The sequence below is a fragment of the Sander vitreus genome, chromosome 8 (assembly GCF_031162955.1).
Source record: "Sander vitreus isolate 19-12246 chromosome 8, sanVit1, whole genome shotgun sequence".
In the NCBI taxonomy this organism is placed as follows: Eukaryota; Metazoa; Chordata; class Actinopteri; order Perciformes; family Percidae; genus Sander; species Sander vitreus.
The window spans coordinates 23359539-23375073 of NC_135862.1; the positions used below are offsets into that span (position 1 = coordinate 23359539).

Consider the following 15535-nt stretch of genomic DNA (forward strand, 5'->3'; position numbering starts at 1 on the left):
TGTGCTTAGCAGTAATTGAAAGCATTGTTAAAGGGGTGATAGAATGCAAAACTGATTTTACCTTGTCATAGTTGAAAAACGACAGTTCGGTGGGTAAATAGGACATACATAGAACTTCAAAATTCCATTGACACACTTTCTTCTGCAAATCTCACAATTTGAAACTGCTGCTGAAAACGGGCGAATCTCAACAAAGCTAAAAGTTGACGTTAACTCCTCAACTCCTACCTTATTTGGCTCTAGTCTTTGTCACGCCCCAACATTTACATAGGCTACACCACTGACCTGAGGTCAGCTTAGTCTTCTGAATCTAGGTCACGCAGATCTCAGAAATTGTATACATTGTTTGTCTGCTATTTAATTACTAAATTCACATCTGAGAATGTTTTATGCAAGAAATCAGTATTAGCTTTGTAAGACCCTAGGGTAGCTGTAATTATAAGTGGCGTGACAAAATTCAACGTGTAAATATATTATAGCTATGCCGAAAGTGTAGCTAGCTAGCTAGCCGCGATCTTTACCCATAGTATTGAAGGGACACTAGCAGCTAACGAAACCCCTCACATTCACAAAAATGCATTAAATTGAAATCGGACACAAGTGTTAGCTTTGTAAGACCTTAGGGTAGCTAATATAAGTGGCATGACGAAATTCAAACTGTAAATATACTAGTTATGCCGGTAGCCAGCCAGCTCCGCAGAGCCCCGAACCCCGGTAGTCCAGTAACCCAGAAACTGTGACTTTGCCCTGGGTATGGAGCGAAGCGGGCTGCCGCTGTCTCGTCAGACTGTGTGGACCTCCTGAACACGTCTTACCAAATTTGCAATTAGCCATCAATTTTCCAACGGCCCATATTTGAGCTTTATATAGTTGATTTCTCGCATAAAAAAAGTCTCAGAAGTGAATTTAGTAACAAAACATTGCAGTGTCTGGAATATGAGACCTGCTGTCTCATCTCCAATGTATGTGTATGTGGTTCGCTCAACCAATCGGCGCACAGCTCATCTAAATATTCATGAGCATACCATATTTGGAAGAAAAGATCTCATTCCAAATAGGGCCAAAACACATGGATGCATAAGGGCCCATAAAATAGCAACAGGGCCATTTTCAGCCCAATCAATGTTACATACCCTATTAGGAGACATTAAGGAACGGTGTGAAATACCCTATATAATCATTCTATCACCCCTTTAAACTCAATTTCCTCCACCTTCCTCGTTTCTTGTGACCTCCTAACACACTTTTGGTACTACCTGGCCACAGGGTCTTTGAAAAAAGCCTTTAGTAATTAAGAATAGAAAGGCTTTGCATACCATTGTGTGTCAAACAAAAGGCTTCATCAGGTCTTGGTCATTATCTCCCCTAATCACCATTAACAGAAGCATACCTGGAAGCTCAGCTTTAGGAAGACAATAGGAGGGGTGGAACAATGAAAGGAGTGTGGAAAATACTATATAGGACTACATAGGAGAACCATTAATTTAGAGGGTGCTGTCTCTGTTTTATCAAGCAGCTGAGATCATTATGATTGAGTTTCCTGACATTTTTGAAAATTTGCAGATTTGGATGACTTGAAGTGACTAAATGTGGAAATTCTTCACACATGATAAAGAAAGAGGGAACAGGGCTACAACCATTTTCCAGCAGGATAATGGAGCAGGAGAAGCCAACTGTGGCACATTCTCACACACACACACACACACACACACACACAAAGTTTGCCTAGTCTTCACACTGGCAGCATGTGCATATTGTCGGGTTGAGAAACTCCACTTTACAACAGCCTTTTATTAAGTGCTGATACACATACACACTTCAGTCTAGTGTGCACGTGTGTGCGTTTTGTTGTTTGAGCAGCACCCCTGCCTGTTTTTACTGATGTCACTGTTCATTTGTCGGCCCACGGGACTCTATTGCACAAATGGATCTTCTTCCATCTATTCAGAAACAGTCCTGTTTGTGACTGATAGTTCCCAGAGTTGTGCTGTGCATGCACTATTAACAAAAAGAACATTGACTCTTTATTTGCTCCATTTCTCATGTTTAGTGTCCTTGCCATTGCACCTACATGCAGTGGGACCATTAAGGCCCTGCAGAATGAGTGAGTGTGTTTAGCTGGAGATCATTTGCATGCACACACACACACGCACACTGCAACTGTGCTTCTAGCAGTTAGAAAGATATAAACTTGTGTTATTTAGCATATCCATTAATTTTATTTAGAACACAGCATCAAGTTAAGACAGTATTTATGACTTAAATCAGTTTTGACTAGTGAACAACACAAGTTTGACTTTTTCTTACTTCAAAGAGTTTGCACAATGATGATTCAGCCTTAGGTTCAGTGTCGGCCTGTTTGATGTGTTTTTGGCCAGGTTTTATCGTTAGCTGAGGTCTAAAACTCTGAACTTAAGTGTAGAAATGTGATGATCAAAGTTTGTCTCTTTGCTCCAGGCAGACTTAAGTCCAAACATTACTGTGTTAGATGTGCCTTAATTGGTACAATAGCCACGAGACAGACAGCATCCAGCATCTGAGTTTTGCCGAGGCTTAAATTGCCCTTCAGTGCATAACTTCTGCAAACTTTACAAACAATTAGGTTTGTCAAAAGGAGAGGAGACACTCCTTTATTATCCTTCAAGGGCAACTTCGTCTTGAAGCTTCCAACACTTGTCCGGCTCCTGGGTGGCCAGATCTGCTTGGGCACCGACTCACACCATACTTCCTCTTTCTGCATCATACAGTTTATCTGTTAAAGAAGCTTACTCTAGTATCAGCGTACAAAAGCCTATATTGACTTCAGCCCTACTATTTGCTTTATTTTCTAGTCTTAGATTGAATGGCTGCTTGTGTGTTTTCATGGCTACTTATGCTATTACATATGCATGGTTTATGGTCCTGACATGGCTGTTCCAGCAGTTCTCATCCTCGCTGTCTGTCAGTCCTCCTCGCCTCTGCTTGCTCTGTCTTACAATACGTGTTGCCTCGTCTCTGGCCTGTGAACCCCATTGTTCATTAGTTTGTTTGTTCTCTTTCTTGTCTCTCTACCCTTTTTTGTCCTCTTTTTTTTCTCCCGCCTGTGTACCTAGGCAGCCCATTGAGTAACTTCTTTGACGTAATAAAACAACTTTTTTCAGACGAGAAGAACGGACAGGTGCCCTACCCCTCTGGCACACCCACCAAGCACCGCCCCTCACCCATGCACGTCCGGAGGCACGAGCCAGAACATAATGACACCAAATGCTCCGCTGCGGGCCAAGACAGAGCCAGGTTGTCGGTGGCATCTGTTCGGACACAGGAGGAGTCTTAGACCGAAAGGCTACATAGTCGTACCAGTGCTAAAACCCATCCCAGTATCAGTATAAGCAGTGGCACAGAGAGAGAATATCTGTACATAGCTAGATGTACATAATCATTTATGGACATTTTTTTTGTATAAAATGACTTTATATAGATATATATATATATATATAGATATATTAAGAAAATCAAAGTGATATTTTACAAACAGCATACTGTACATGACAAACACACACCCCTGTCCTATCACTCACCTTTTCATTACCTCTCAGCATCCACCATCATCATCCACCCCTCTACCCCAACCATCTAATCACCTGTGGCCCTTGCTCTGTTTTTTGCTTCCTTGCTGCTTACCTGTGTGATGACCTGACTTGTTTCTGATACCAGGAATTATCCAGAAAACCTATTAAGCCCCTACTCCTGCTCCCTGCTCCGTTCGCCTTCCCTCCACCACTCCAAAAAAACCCCAGAGAGAGAGAGAGAGACGGACATTTGTTGACGGAGGACTGCTTTTAGAGGTTTGCTGAAAAGGGGGGGGGGGGTTACCATGGAAACAGACCCATCATGCAGACTTCTACCTTCATCTCCCTCTGCGCCCCTTCTCCACCTCTGGCAGCCATCAGTAGAAGTAGATGAAAATACCTTCAGTGTTCCCCCATCTTAGAAACACACACAGACACAACTAATACACACAATGAAACGCACACTCCCCTCACTAACCGACCCCTTTCCTCTCAAGGTGCATTGCATCAATTGGATACGAGCATTTTACAAAGAGACACTACATACACAATATATTTTCAATGCATACATGCACAGGTCCAGTATGCACAGAAAACTCTGGGATGTTTTAACAAGAACATGAACAACAACAGCCGAAAGAAGACATGCAGAAACTGACTGATTCAGAGGAGGAGAGAAGGGGGAGGAGTTTTGTGAAAAGCCCAAACAGCCGACGCGGATGCTTGCTGGATTGTATTTGTTTGCTTTTTAATGTACTTTCTTTGTGAAGAACTGGGTTTAAAATACTAACTGACTTTATTACACTTATATGATTGCTGCAAATGGACTGGAATTGTGATTTCAGAGAGGAGCTGGGTGTGAGCAGAACAGGGCAGAGGGGATATGATAGCATGGGTTGGGGGGAGGGAGGAGGGTAGGTATTTATGAATGATCTATTCTGTTGTACAGACTGATATCATTTCGTATGTATAAAAAAAATGAAATGTCTAGTTGTGACACTATGTTTAGATACCATAGGGTCAGGTTGGTAAACCTGCGCCTGCCACATCCTGTTATTTTAAGCTCTTCTGTGTGTTTTTGTTACATGATCATTTATGTCTTTGTTTGATTGACCTAATAATGATCCAAACATTCCCGTTTGTGTTATCTGCAGCACTTTGTCTTTGGATTTTCCATTTATACCTCTCTCTTAGTCTTACTTACCAGCAGTAGGAGTAGAGGAACAAAACAAATATGACGTGATAAATGCAATGTCCTTATTTATTCATGTTTGTTCATCTCACTGTTTGATTTCCTAATTTATTATATCTTGGCTATTTATATGAACAAAGCTGTTAGGTCAGTTGAATGTTATTTATTACCCTTTTGTGTGTTTGTAAATGGGACAACATTTGAAGAAAAGTGAACTTTTATTTCTTAAGTTTTGGTCTGCATTTAACAGAATTATGTGAACATCGACAAGTCACAAATTCTCTTTTCCCTGACCTCTCTGAAGAGGGAAAGAGAACTTGTGGGAACTCTTGAAAAAGATTATTTACCAGTAATTTAAGAATGTAGACTTAGCCTCTTTTTAGAGAGGGAATATGCTCTTCTATTGATATTTGTCAGTTTCATATTATTGTGCGTGTAGGCCAGGCCTGAGGAGAAGGACACCACAGATCCCAATCCATTTCTTCTCTTTGTAAATATACAGACAAACTATGGGGGTTGATTGTCTTCTCAACCATGCTGGGGATTCCTGCTCTATGCTTTTAGCTTGTATTGCTGTGTGCATGTCAAACATAAGCTTTTCTTTGCATGGCTTTAGTGTTCATGTTCCATGCCAAACTCACTCCTCTCAGCCTTCGTTGATTCTCTCTCCACAAAACTACCTTTTAACGTTTTAGATTCCCTGTCTGCTTTTATTTCTGGCCTTTTTTTATTGTTCCCTCGCTCCCGCTTATCTTTTCCTTTCTCCTCCTCTTATCTTGTGCACAGTTTTTGAACGATGCTTTACTCTGTACCTCTCGCTGGAAGGCTCGGACGTCTGGGCTCTCTCTACCTGTTGGTAGAAGAGGCAAAGTGAGGGGATGTCAGTACACAAACGCAAAGCAATACCCTATCGTTCACCCTCCTTTCTGTTTTCTACAATGGGAAGCTAGCAGCACCAAGGACATCTAATGATTCTGAGGCCCAGAGTGGTCTTTTGACAGAGCAGGAACAAAACTGACTGATGTAATCCCCATATAAAATAACTGTGAGCATCTTCAGTGCTGAAACAAATAAACTCATTAAGTTATCGTGTGTTTGTTTTCCTTATTTGTGCCTGTACATGTATAAGTGTGGCCCTGAGGTAAATATCTATAGTGTTGTAAAACCATATGAGCAGGGTTTTCTCAAATATGAATGGATCAAATATGTCTTTTTATCTATATACTATACAATGACTTTTTTGGACATACTATACTATGAGTTTTTTGACATACTATACTATGTTCTACTGCTCCAACTAGCACCAGCAAATAGGCACTGCAAACTCTGACCCTTGATTCCCAGTCTGTGCTGGAGCTTTTTGTGTGGAGTTTACATGGGCTTCGACACTTTCTTTAACATACTCTACTATGGCTGTTTTATGACTTTTTTCGACATACTATACCACTACTTTGACTATCACTATACTCGACATGCTATACTATGACTATTTTCGACATGCTATGCTATGACTTTTTATTTCTTTTTGTGATACACTGTAAAAAGTTATTTCACTGGAATTCACTGTATAATTTTACAGATTTTTTCTATTTTTTCTACATTAAGTGTTAATGCCATAAAAATACAGAAAAATACTTTCATTTAAAAACCATTAAATTAAGGTTTTAGTCTGTAAATTGATATAATAAGATAATATAGTTGTTTAACAGTATAATTCCATTGCTTAATGATCTTGAAAGTTAAATTACATTGAATTTTATGTAAAAAGACAAAAACAAAAAAAAAATTTTTTACGGTGTGTAAAATTGAGGCATCTTTCTGTTTTTTTTACAGTTAAACCTTAAATTTAATGTAAAGAAACATTAAAAAACAATCGTGAAAAAAACGGTAAAAAGTCTGGCAGCAAAAGTTGCCAAACACTTAACGTGAAATGACAGTAAAAAACCTTATGTTATTCTACAAAGAATTTCTTTTTAAAATACAGATATCTACTGTACATTTTCTGTATTTTCACAGTCCAACTACTGTAGAATTAAAAAGAATTGTAATCAAAAAACATATTTAGAATGTTAAACAAATGTATAAATCTGTACAAACACTGAAAAATATTGCAAATTACATAATTTAAATGAAAACTGCTGTTTCATATGGTTTTCTTTGGTATATTCACAAGATTATTCAATCCATCCACAAGATCTCTTTGTTAAAGTACAGATGTCTGGATGTAAAACACACAAAAATCATGTCAAATTACTGTAAAAAAAAGCTTTAGATATTTTACATGATTATCCAATCCATTTACAGTAAATTCCTGTTTAATACTGGTTTTCTACTGTACAAAAAACAATATGTGATAACTTGCAGAACCATTATTTTATAGTCATTATATAAACATTATTTATCAGTAATTACAATCAACTCTTCAATAGGTCTACAGGCTTTTCCCCGTAAATGTATAAGGGTTTACTTTATATAAACAATATTGTATAGTGTTAAAAAGAAACTATGTAATATACTGTAATTTAATCATTAATATATCAGGTTTACTTTATACAAACAATACTTTATAGTGATTAAAAGAAACTATTCAATATATCTACAGACTTATCCCATTAATGTACTGTATGTTTACTTTGTAAAAACATTTGACAATATTTACAATTGACTATCCAATATATGCATCAGAGACTCTTCAGAGGGTAAATATTGATATAATGTAGAGTCCATTTTAGCTTATTCAATGTGGTCTCATACATACTGTGTGTTAGTGCTTTAATCGCTGTCAAATATCATCATGTCCAGTATCTCTTAATGCAAGTCTACTAAATTCTAGCAATAGAGTAGGACTTGTATTTAGCTTTGCAGTTATTTGAAGAGGGGTTAACAGAGGTACTGAGACAGGTAGGACCAGCCATACCCGTTTAATGCATTGAATGAGGCTGACATGGACCCTCACTGCATGGCCTCAACAACTCCACAGCAAAAGCCCACAAGCAATTGTTCTCAATTATAGTTGGATCAATGTAATTATATTAGAAACTACACTACTGTAATATTTTGCAAGCATATTTATGGTAATACAAACAGTAAAACAATTTGGCAGCACACAAGCTTAAAAAGCTGTACTGCACCAAATCACCACTGGGGCCAATTTGGACAAAGATGCTGTATTTAGATCTGTCTTTGTAAAAATAAACATTCTTTCACCTAAATATTTGTGGAAACAAAGCCATAGCTTCAGTTATGGGAATGCATAAGAGACAAGAGTCAACCTAAACTACAAGCCTTGGATGTACATGATGTCTATTTTAGTCCAAGTCTGTGATATGCTCATCACTATATAATCATGTTTTGGTCTGGCGAATTAGTTGACAAAAGAATTGTGCAGCCACAGTTCACATCACATAGGCCCACAACCCTACAGGATGACGATACAGTACACAGAGAGCCAGGCAGCCTGCAGCCTGGGTAAGCCTACATCTTCACCATCCTAATATTTTAGGGGGCATGTGATGTTCTTGCCTCATTTCACTTCCGTGGAGGCCATGGGCCTATTTCAGATTCATGGCCCAGCATCTTTTTCCATTGACTGCTTACTTTGCTGATGTCTGCTGTGATGTCTTATACTGTGTCCAGTCTGGCTTTTGATGTTTGTTCCTGTCTATGTCATACAAACAGCTCAGAGCATGAGCTTCCCTCTTATGTGGGGTAAAATGAATATTCATGCATGTCCGGTACCTTAAATGCCTCACCAAGACCTTGGGGATCTGACCACCCCTGCCTCTGAAATTACACTACAATTTCCATTGACTTGCAATGGTTACACAGGCATTGATGCACATATTGGGCAATGTGTGTTTCATTTAGGTGTAACATTAATAAGTTAAATGGATTGCCTGTGCCAAAGCTATGCTACACTTTCATAAGGGGTGGAAAATCAATATTAATGCACACCAGTACCTCAAATATGTACCTGCTTGCCTGCACACCACCTAACCTAACTTGTTCCGCTAGTTACAACCCTCATACAGTTTAATTCAACCCTGCGTTGATACGCCACAACAGACACAACAGAGCCATACGTGTAATGTCAGATGTTGCTTGATATGGTCCTATACCTGTAATTTAATGTAACAATAAAGGAATCTTGAATTGTGTGCGGCTACCCATTTAAAGTGTGTCCCCTCCTATGAAAGTCATGTCTACCGACAAACAGTATGGACATCTGCAACATTATGCTTATTTGAGAAATTATCTGTGATTTTATTTCAAAACTGAAGGAATAGGCTTTTCATAAAAGGCTGTTAATCCACTTGGAGTCTTCCAATACAAGCTCCAAACTGTTTTAGGCAAGGCTCAGTGAATGTCATGAAAATTAGCAATTCAGAAATTTGGGGAAGTTTTTACTGTTTTTCCCAATTCCCCACAGTCTAGCAAACTAATATGCATGCGGGACAGACCTCTTTTTTATGTATTTGGTGTACTTCAAATAGAATATGTAGCATACATGTTATTTTCCTAAGTTAAAATTGTTGTTAAAACAATTTTCTCTTCATATTAAGACCCAAAGTGAGTCAGTGTTCAACAAAATGCAAGGTCATTGTGCAGTCTACTGCTCCCTCAAATCATTTAGCCTCTCCCCAATTTCTACAGGTCAAAGGGAACAAAGAGTTTTTCATGGGCTGAGGTAATATACAGTGAATAAAGACAGGGAGGACACAGTATGAATAAAGCTTTACATTGGTGTGCTATATATATTTTTTTTAATTTAGCAATACATGCAATGTGTGAAAGACTGGGAAGGGATGCTAGGGCTCAACAATTCAACCAAGGCTTCTAGCATCAACGTGAACATTGATAATCTGGGCGTGAAGCGATGTAAGACCTTAAAATGGTTGAAAAAACAGACATGTAAACAGAAATTGTCTCTTTAGTCTATGTGCTTCAGATATCAAGAAAGTGCGCGCAGATTCAAATAATTGAATGTTGCACAATCATTGGGTGAATCATGCCGGCTGAGATGATCTTGACCAATGATATTGTTTGACTTCATGGGGGGCTGTGCTAACGTCAAACTCGTCTCGACGCAGAGACAGTGTGGATAATAACGTAACGCAGTAGTCAATGGACTTTTCCAAGATGATTCACATTCAGCTTTCAGGTAAAGTAATACTTTTCTTTTTATTTACATGCAGTTTCCTCACGAGATATCAACTGGACACGAGTTAAGATAACACTTGCTTACCTTTCACAATTTTAAAATGTCAGCAGGGATAACGTTAGCATTTTCCGTTTATGTGCCTTATCAAAGTGTCTGGCGTTAGCTAGCTAACGTTACATTAAGACTGTCCTTAGCGTAATGTTAGCCTTGAATGTGAACCTTGCACCAATCGTAATGTTAGCTAGCTAGCTAAATATATAACAGTTAACTACATTATATTTGTCAGTTGACTAAGTTAATTTAGTAGCTAACGTCAACGTTCCATGTTTACTATGTTTACATGTTCCTATTTCCTTGTGCAAACACGGACCTGACAAAGACAGGTGGCAGTTAGCTTAGTAACGTTAACTTGCTAAGTAACGTAATGTTAGTAGAAGACAGTTTAGCAGGTTAGCTTAATTAGCTGGGTACTAATACTAGTAATTAAAGAAACGTTAGGGGCTTTCCGACCGGAGGGGTTTTTGCAGTTCTTAGAACTAAACGTTCCTAGAACACTTTTTTCGTCGTGTTCCGACAGGAAAAATTTGGGGATTTTTAAGTTCCTCTGGCCTCACTAGCGTACTTTTTAACTCCTACCTCAGAGCAGGGTCTTTTCCCTTTTCCTAGGTGTACTTGATTGGTCGATATATATAAGTCCCGCCCACTGCCAACTCGGAAACTTGCAGACAGAGCAACAACGGGACATTTTTAACAATTTTCACCATCTTATTCATCATTAAAATCACTTCTGACAACGTTTTAGGCGAGAAATTAACTGTTTAGATTTCGAATATAGGCAGTCTTGCGAAAATTTATGACGTATTGACAATTTGCTTCAAAGTTTTCGGAGTTGAGAACCTCCATGAAGTGAGGCGACAGCCAGCAAGCGCCTGCCCCGGCCTCTAGCTCGTCGCTCGGCCAGTCATGCTCAGACACCTCGCGGTAAGCTGGAGGTCTCTCAGACCGCTCTCGTAAATAAAAGGCTTTTATTTCGCCGTTGACGGTTCGTTTGTTTAAATATCACAACACACGTCCATCATAAGATTAACGGGAACCTGTCTTTTCGGAGTTAAACTCCACAAGCGTGTCCTGCGGCTCACCGGCAAAGACCGTTGCTGTGCTTGCGTCACTCCCTTACCCCTCCTACCAGTCCCTATGGCCACTTGGCCAGTGGGAATGCAAACGAAAAAAAGATTTTGGGGGAGAGTAGTTCTTAAAACTGCTTAGAAGTGTACTTTTCCTCTAAAAAGTACAAGTACTATCCGGTCGGAAAGCAGTTATAACGTTCCATTGTTCCTAACGCTAGGTAGTTAACATTACTGTTAACTAACCTGCTGTTTAACGTTACCACCTAGGTTATGCCTAAAGTTTACATAAGCTATCTCAGCTGACTAACTTTAAGTTGGTTCTACTTTATGAACAGTGAACCACACGTTGTAATTAACATTTTACATTTAAGATTTAAAAGTGTAACAAGTTACAACATGACATTAAACGGAGCGTCTGCTTTGTGGACCACAACATCTTAATTTGAACTCATGATTCAGTGTGTCCAACTTAAAGGGATGATAGAATGCAAAACCGATTTTACCTTGTCATAGTTGAATAACGACAGTTCGGTGGGTAAATAGGACATACATAGAAGCTCAAAATCCCATTGATACCCCTTTACTATGCAAATCTCACATTTTGAAACTGCCGCTGAAAACGGGCGAATCTCAACAAAGCTAAAAGTTGACATCAACTTCTCAACTCCTAGTCTTTGTCACGCCCCAACATTTGCATAGGCTACACCACTGACCTGAGGTCAGCTTAGTCTTCTGAATCTAGCTAGGGCAGGCAGATCTCCAGAGGTCCGCTATTTAATTACTAAATTCACTTCTGAGACTTTTTTTATGCCGAGAAACCCACTACGTAGAGGTCAAATATGGGCCGTTTTACAAAAATTGATGGCTAATTGGAATTTTGTCCGACTGCGGCGCTCCATACCCGCGCAAAGTCACCGTTTCTGGGTTACTGGACTACAAAATGCCGAGGCCCTGATGGAGCTCCAGGGCCTGCAGCTAGCCGCGATCTTTACCCATAGGATTGAAGGGACAGTAGCAGCTAACAAAATCCCTAGCTAATGTTCACAAAAATACATTAAATTGAAATCGGACACCATTGTTAGCTTTGTAAGACCTTGGGGTAGATGTTATATAAGTGGCGTGACGAAATTCAAACTGTAAATATACTCTAGTTATGCCAGCAGCCAGCTCAGCGGAGCCCTGAGCCCCGGTAGTCCAGTAACCGAGAAACGATGACTTTAACTGGGTATGGAGGTTGCCGTTTTCTCGTCAGACTGTGTGGAGCTCCTAAAGTCTGACACGTCTTACCAAATTTGCAATTAGCCATAAATTTTCGTAAAATAGCCCGTATTTGAGCTTTATATAGTTGATTTCTCGCTTAAAAAAAGTCTCAGAAGTGAATTTAATAACGAAATAGCCCGACAAACAACGTATAACTTTGCGGTGTCTGAAATATGACACCTGCTGTCTCGTCTCCAATGTGTTTCTATGGGGTTCGCTCAAACCAATCAGCGTGCAGCTCATCTAAATATTCATGAGCATACCATATTTGGAAGAAAAGCTCTTGTTCCAAATAGAGCCATATTCACAGGGTAGTTAAGGGCCTAATAAAATAGCATTCGGGCAATTTTCAGCCCAACCAATGTTACATACCCTATTAGGAGACCTTAAGGAACAGTGTGAAATACCCTATATAATCATTCTATCACCCCTTTAACATTACCATTCTGAGAGAGAATATTTCCATTCTCGCTTTCCACATAAAAATAAATGGACAGGGAATTGAACAAATTCAGAAATAAGATATAGGCTACCTGCTCTATTTATAAGTGTTTCTCCCTCCAGACAATTGCACTCAGTCTGTAATTAATTATGTATTTTAAGTTTAATTTCTGCTGTAAATCTAAATAAATAAATACCTGGTGGTCAATGCTGGCAAGCCTCCACAAATAAATCTATGTATAGTACTGTTACAGTAATTTTCAAATCTCACCCTAATTCTTTAATCCCTGTTTAGGCAAGATGGAAGAAAGGAGGATACCAAGATAAGAAGATCAAGGAGATAAAGAAAGCTAAAGTAAATAGATGTTCACCATACAGTATCACACATTATCAGCTGTAACTTCCCACATCTTTCTCACCCATGTTATGGCTCTCATTCTGTGTTCAGTTTAAAATTCAACGGGGAGCCATATTTGGCCATTTGGGGCGAGTGCACAGTCAGGCACTTTAGCAATAGAATTGTCAAAATCTACAATTTCTTTTTCATGACTTTATTATACTATACGACTTTTTTGATACATACTATGACTTTATCACTTTTTTTGACATACCATACTATGACTTTTTAATTACTTTTTTCAACATACTATACTATGATTTTTTTTTACCGCTTTATTCGATATACTATATTATGACTATTTTCGACATGCTATACTATGAATTTTTATCTCTTTTTTCATCTTACTATACTATGACTCTTCGACACAATATACTATGACTTTTTTTACCATACTGTATTGTCTTTTTCATGACTTTTTTTCAACATACTATACTATGAATTTTTTGATATACTATACTTGGACATTTTTATCACTTTTTTCGACATACTTTACTATGCTTTGACAACTCTAACTTTTAAGACTTTTTTTCACTATGCTGACTCTTTTCAACGTACTTCATTTGGTGTCTATACTATGACTATTTGCACTTGTAATGACTTTCATGTTGTAGGTTTGTGCATTTGCAAGTCTGAGTTGTCCTGGATACAATGGGGGAGAAGGGCTGCTGGGTCTCCGTGGTGATCACATACAGGTGCTCTTTGGATACTTCAGGTGTAGTGTCTTGGATTTCAGGTAAGTCGACACGAACCCACATAACAGTTGGCAGTGAAATGTTTGGAATAGTGTGTACCAGTGAAAATGACAAAGCTTGTTGACCAGGTTTATTACAATATTCAGCATTTTAAACAGACTTTATCTATTCCAAATCCAATGTTGGACTCCGCTGCTTTAACTGTAGAAGCATTAAACCTCAGCATACGTAAGCTTAATTAACTGTTAAAGTGTACCTGGAAAAACAACAGCTACACAAAAGCAACTTTTTCATCAATAATATTAATTTGCTTCAATTAAAAAGGGAACACCCCGTTAAATACTCTCACATCTTTTTTTTCTTCTCTATAAATAGAAAATGTCCATCCCACTCTGCAGTAAGTGTTTTGTTTCTCCAGTAATACTTTTAAAAAATAAAAACATACAGTTACATAAAAAGTACATTTGTTAATCCAAAGCTTACGTCAATGCTGGAGGCACTGAGTCTATCTACGTCCTCCCACTCTGCATTATTAGTTAGAGCAGGACAAAGCCAAAAGTCCAGCATGGCTGCCTCACTTGACTCAGTCTATTGTCCCTTCACATAGCTTCAGTCAGAACCAGGAGGTTACCGTTGATCCCAATCCTCCAAAGCAATTATTTATTTTGCCAGTTTTGTCCAGTAGAGGGCAGCAGTGTTTCATAATTCAGAGTTCCCACCTGTTGCATTCATCTGTTGCTTCTCCATTTAAGCTTCCCGAGCCTTGGAGAAAAAGCGTCCCATTGTCCAATAAACATACTGTACAATGCAATTAATGCCAAGATGGGGTGCTGCCAAATAACTCACTGATCTGTGTTCCAGTGTCAAAGCACTGTGGGAGTTGCTTGTTATCAGAGATAGGATCAGATGTTGCTGATCCTGTATCAGTGATAAGATGAAACATTCGCTTCAACTGCCACATTTTATTTTGGTCTTCTCTCCTCAGCAACTGTCCCGTTGTCTTCAGACTCGGGAGGTGACGCAGAGAGAGCGCAGCCGTTGAGCCAGGGTGGCCTCCAGCTCCTCCAGAGGCAATTCTCCCCGGCAGTGAACCAGCATAGAAGTGGAGTTGTTCGATTGTCGGGCCGCGGCGGGTCCCAACAGCAGGCTCCTGAAGCCCTCTCTCTCCAGTAGAGCAGGCATCTGCTGCAAGAAGTAACCTTCACAGAATGAGCTCAGCTCCACTGAACCATGGGCCTGAGAAAAGAGGAAAAAGTCATTTTTTTTGCCTTAAAGTGCTCATATTATGCTAATTTTCAGGTTCATAATTGTATTTAGAGATTTTACCAGAATAGGTTTATGTGGTTTAATTTTCAGAAAACACCATATATTTGTTGTACTGCACATGGCTGCACCTTTCACCCTGTGTGTTGATCTCTCTGTTTTAGCTACAGAGTGAGACATCTCACTTCTGTTCCATCTTTGTTGGGAGTCGCACATGCGCAGTAAGTACTGCTAGCTAGTCAGTTGCAGAGCATGAGGGAGTGCCGTACTAGCAGCTAGGCGAGCATTATAACTTGTGTTACAAAGTGACGCACGTTTGTCCCAGAAGTAAAGGCTGGACTACAATAGAGCTGTTTGGAGCAGTTTGTGAACAGTGTTTTCTGTTGGAGATGGTAAGTCCCTTTGGGGTGGACTTTGGGCTTTTTCACTTTGTAAACCTATAAACGTGCAC

At 39.2% G+C, this 15535-nt stretch overlaps 2 protein-coding genes and 1 long non-coding RNA gene across 3 annotated transcripts in view; 2 read left to right on the forward strand and 1 right to left on the reverse strand.

Moving 5' to 3' along the window:
• brsk2a (BR serine/threonine kinase 2a) overlaps positions 1 to 3313 on the forward strand; it is a 179267-nt gene extending 175954 nt beyond the window's left edge. Inside the window, exon 19 of the mRNA XM_078256126.1 lies at positions 3093 to 3313. Coding sequence (XP_078112252.1) covers positions 3093 to 3313 — 221 coding nt within the window. The remainder of the gene's footprint in view (positions 1 to 3092) is intronic.
• A 6521-nt stretch (positions 3314 to 9834) lies between these two features.
• Positions 9835 to 13945, forward strand: LOC144522448 (uncharacterized). Its single transcript, XR_013502406.1, has 3 exons — positions 9835 to 9901; positions 13025 to 13084; positions 13741 to 13945. It is a non-coding gene; the product is annotated as an uncharacterized LOC144522448 (long non-coding RNA).
• Positions 13946 to 14655: 710 nt separating this feature from the next.
• abtb2b (ankyrin repeat and BTB (POZ) domain containing 2b) overlaps positions 14656 to 15535 on the reverse strand; it is a 49483-nt gene continuing 48603 nt past the window's right edge. Inside the window, exon 17 of the mRNA XM_078257534.1 lies at positions 14656 to 15057. Within this exon, the coding sequence (XP_078113660.1) occupies positions 14824 to 15057 (234 nt within the window). The 3' untranslated portion in view covers positions 14656 to 14823. The remainder of the gene's footprint in view (positions 15058 to 15535) is intronic.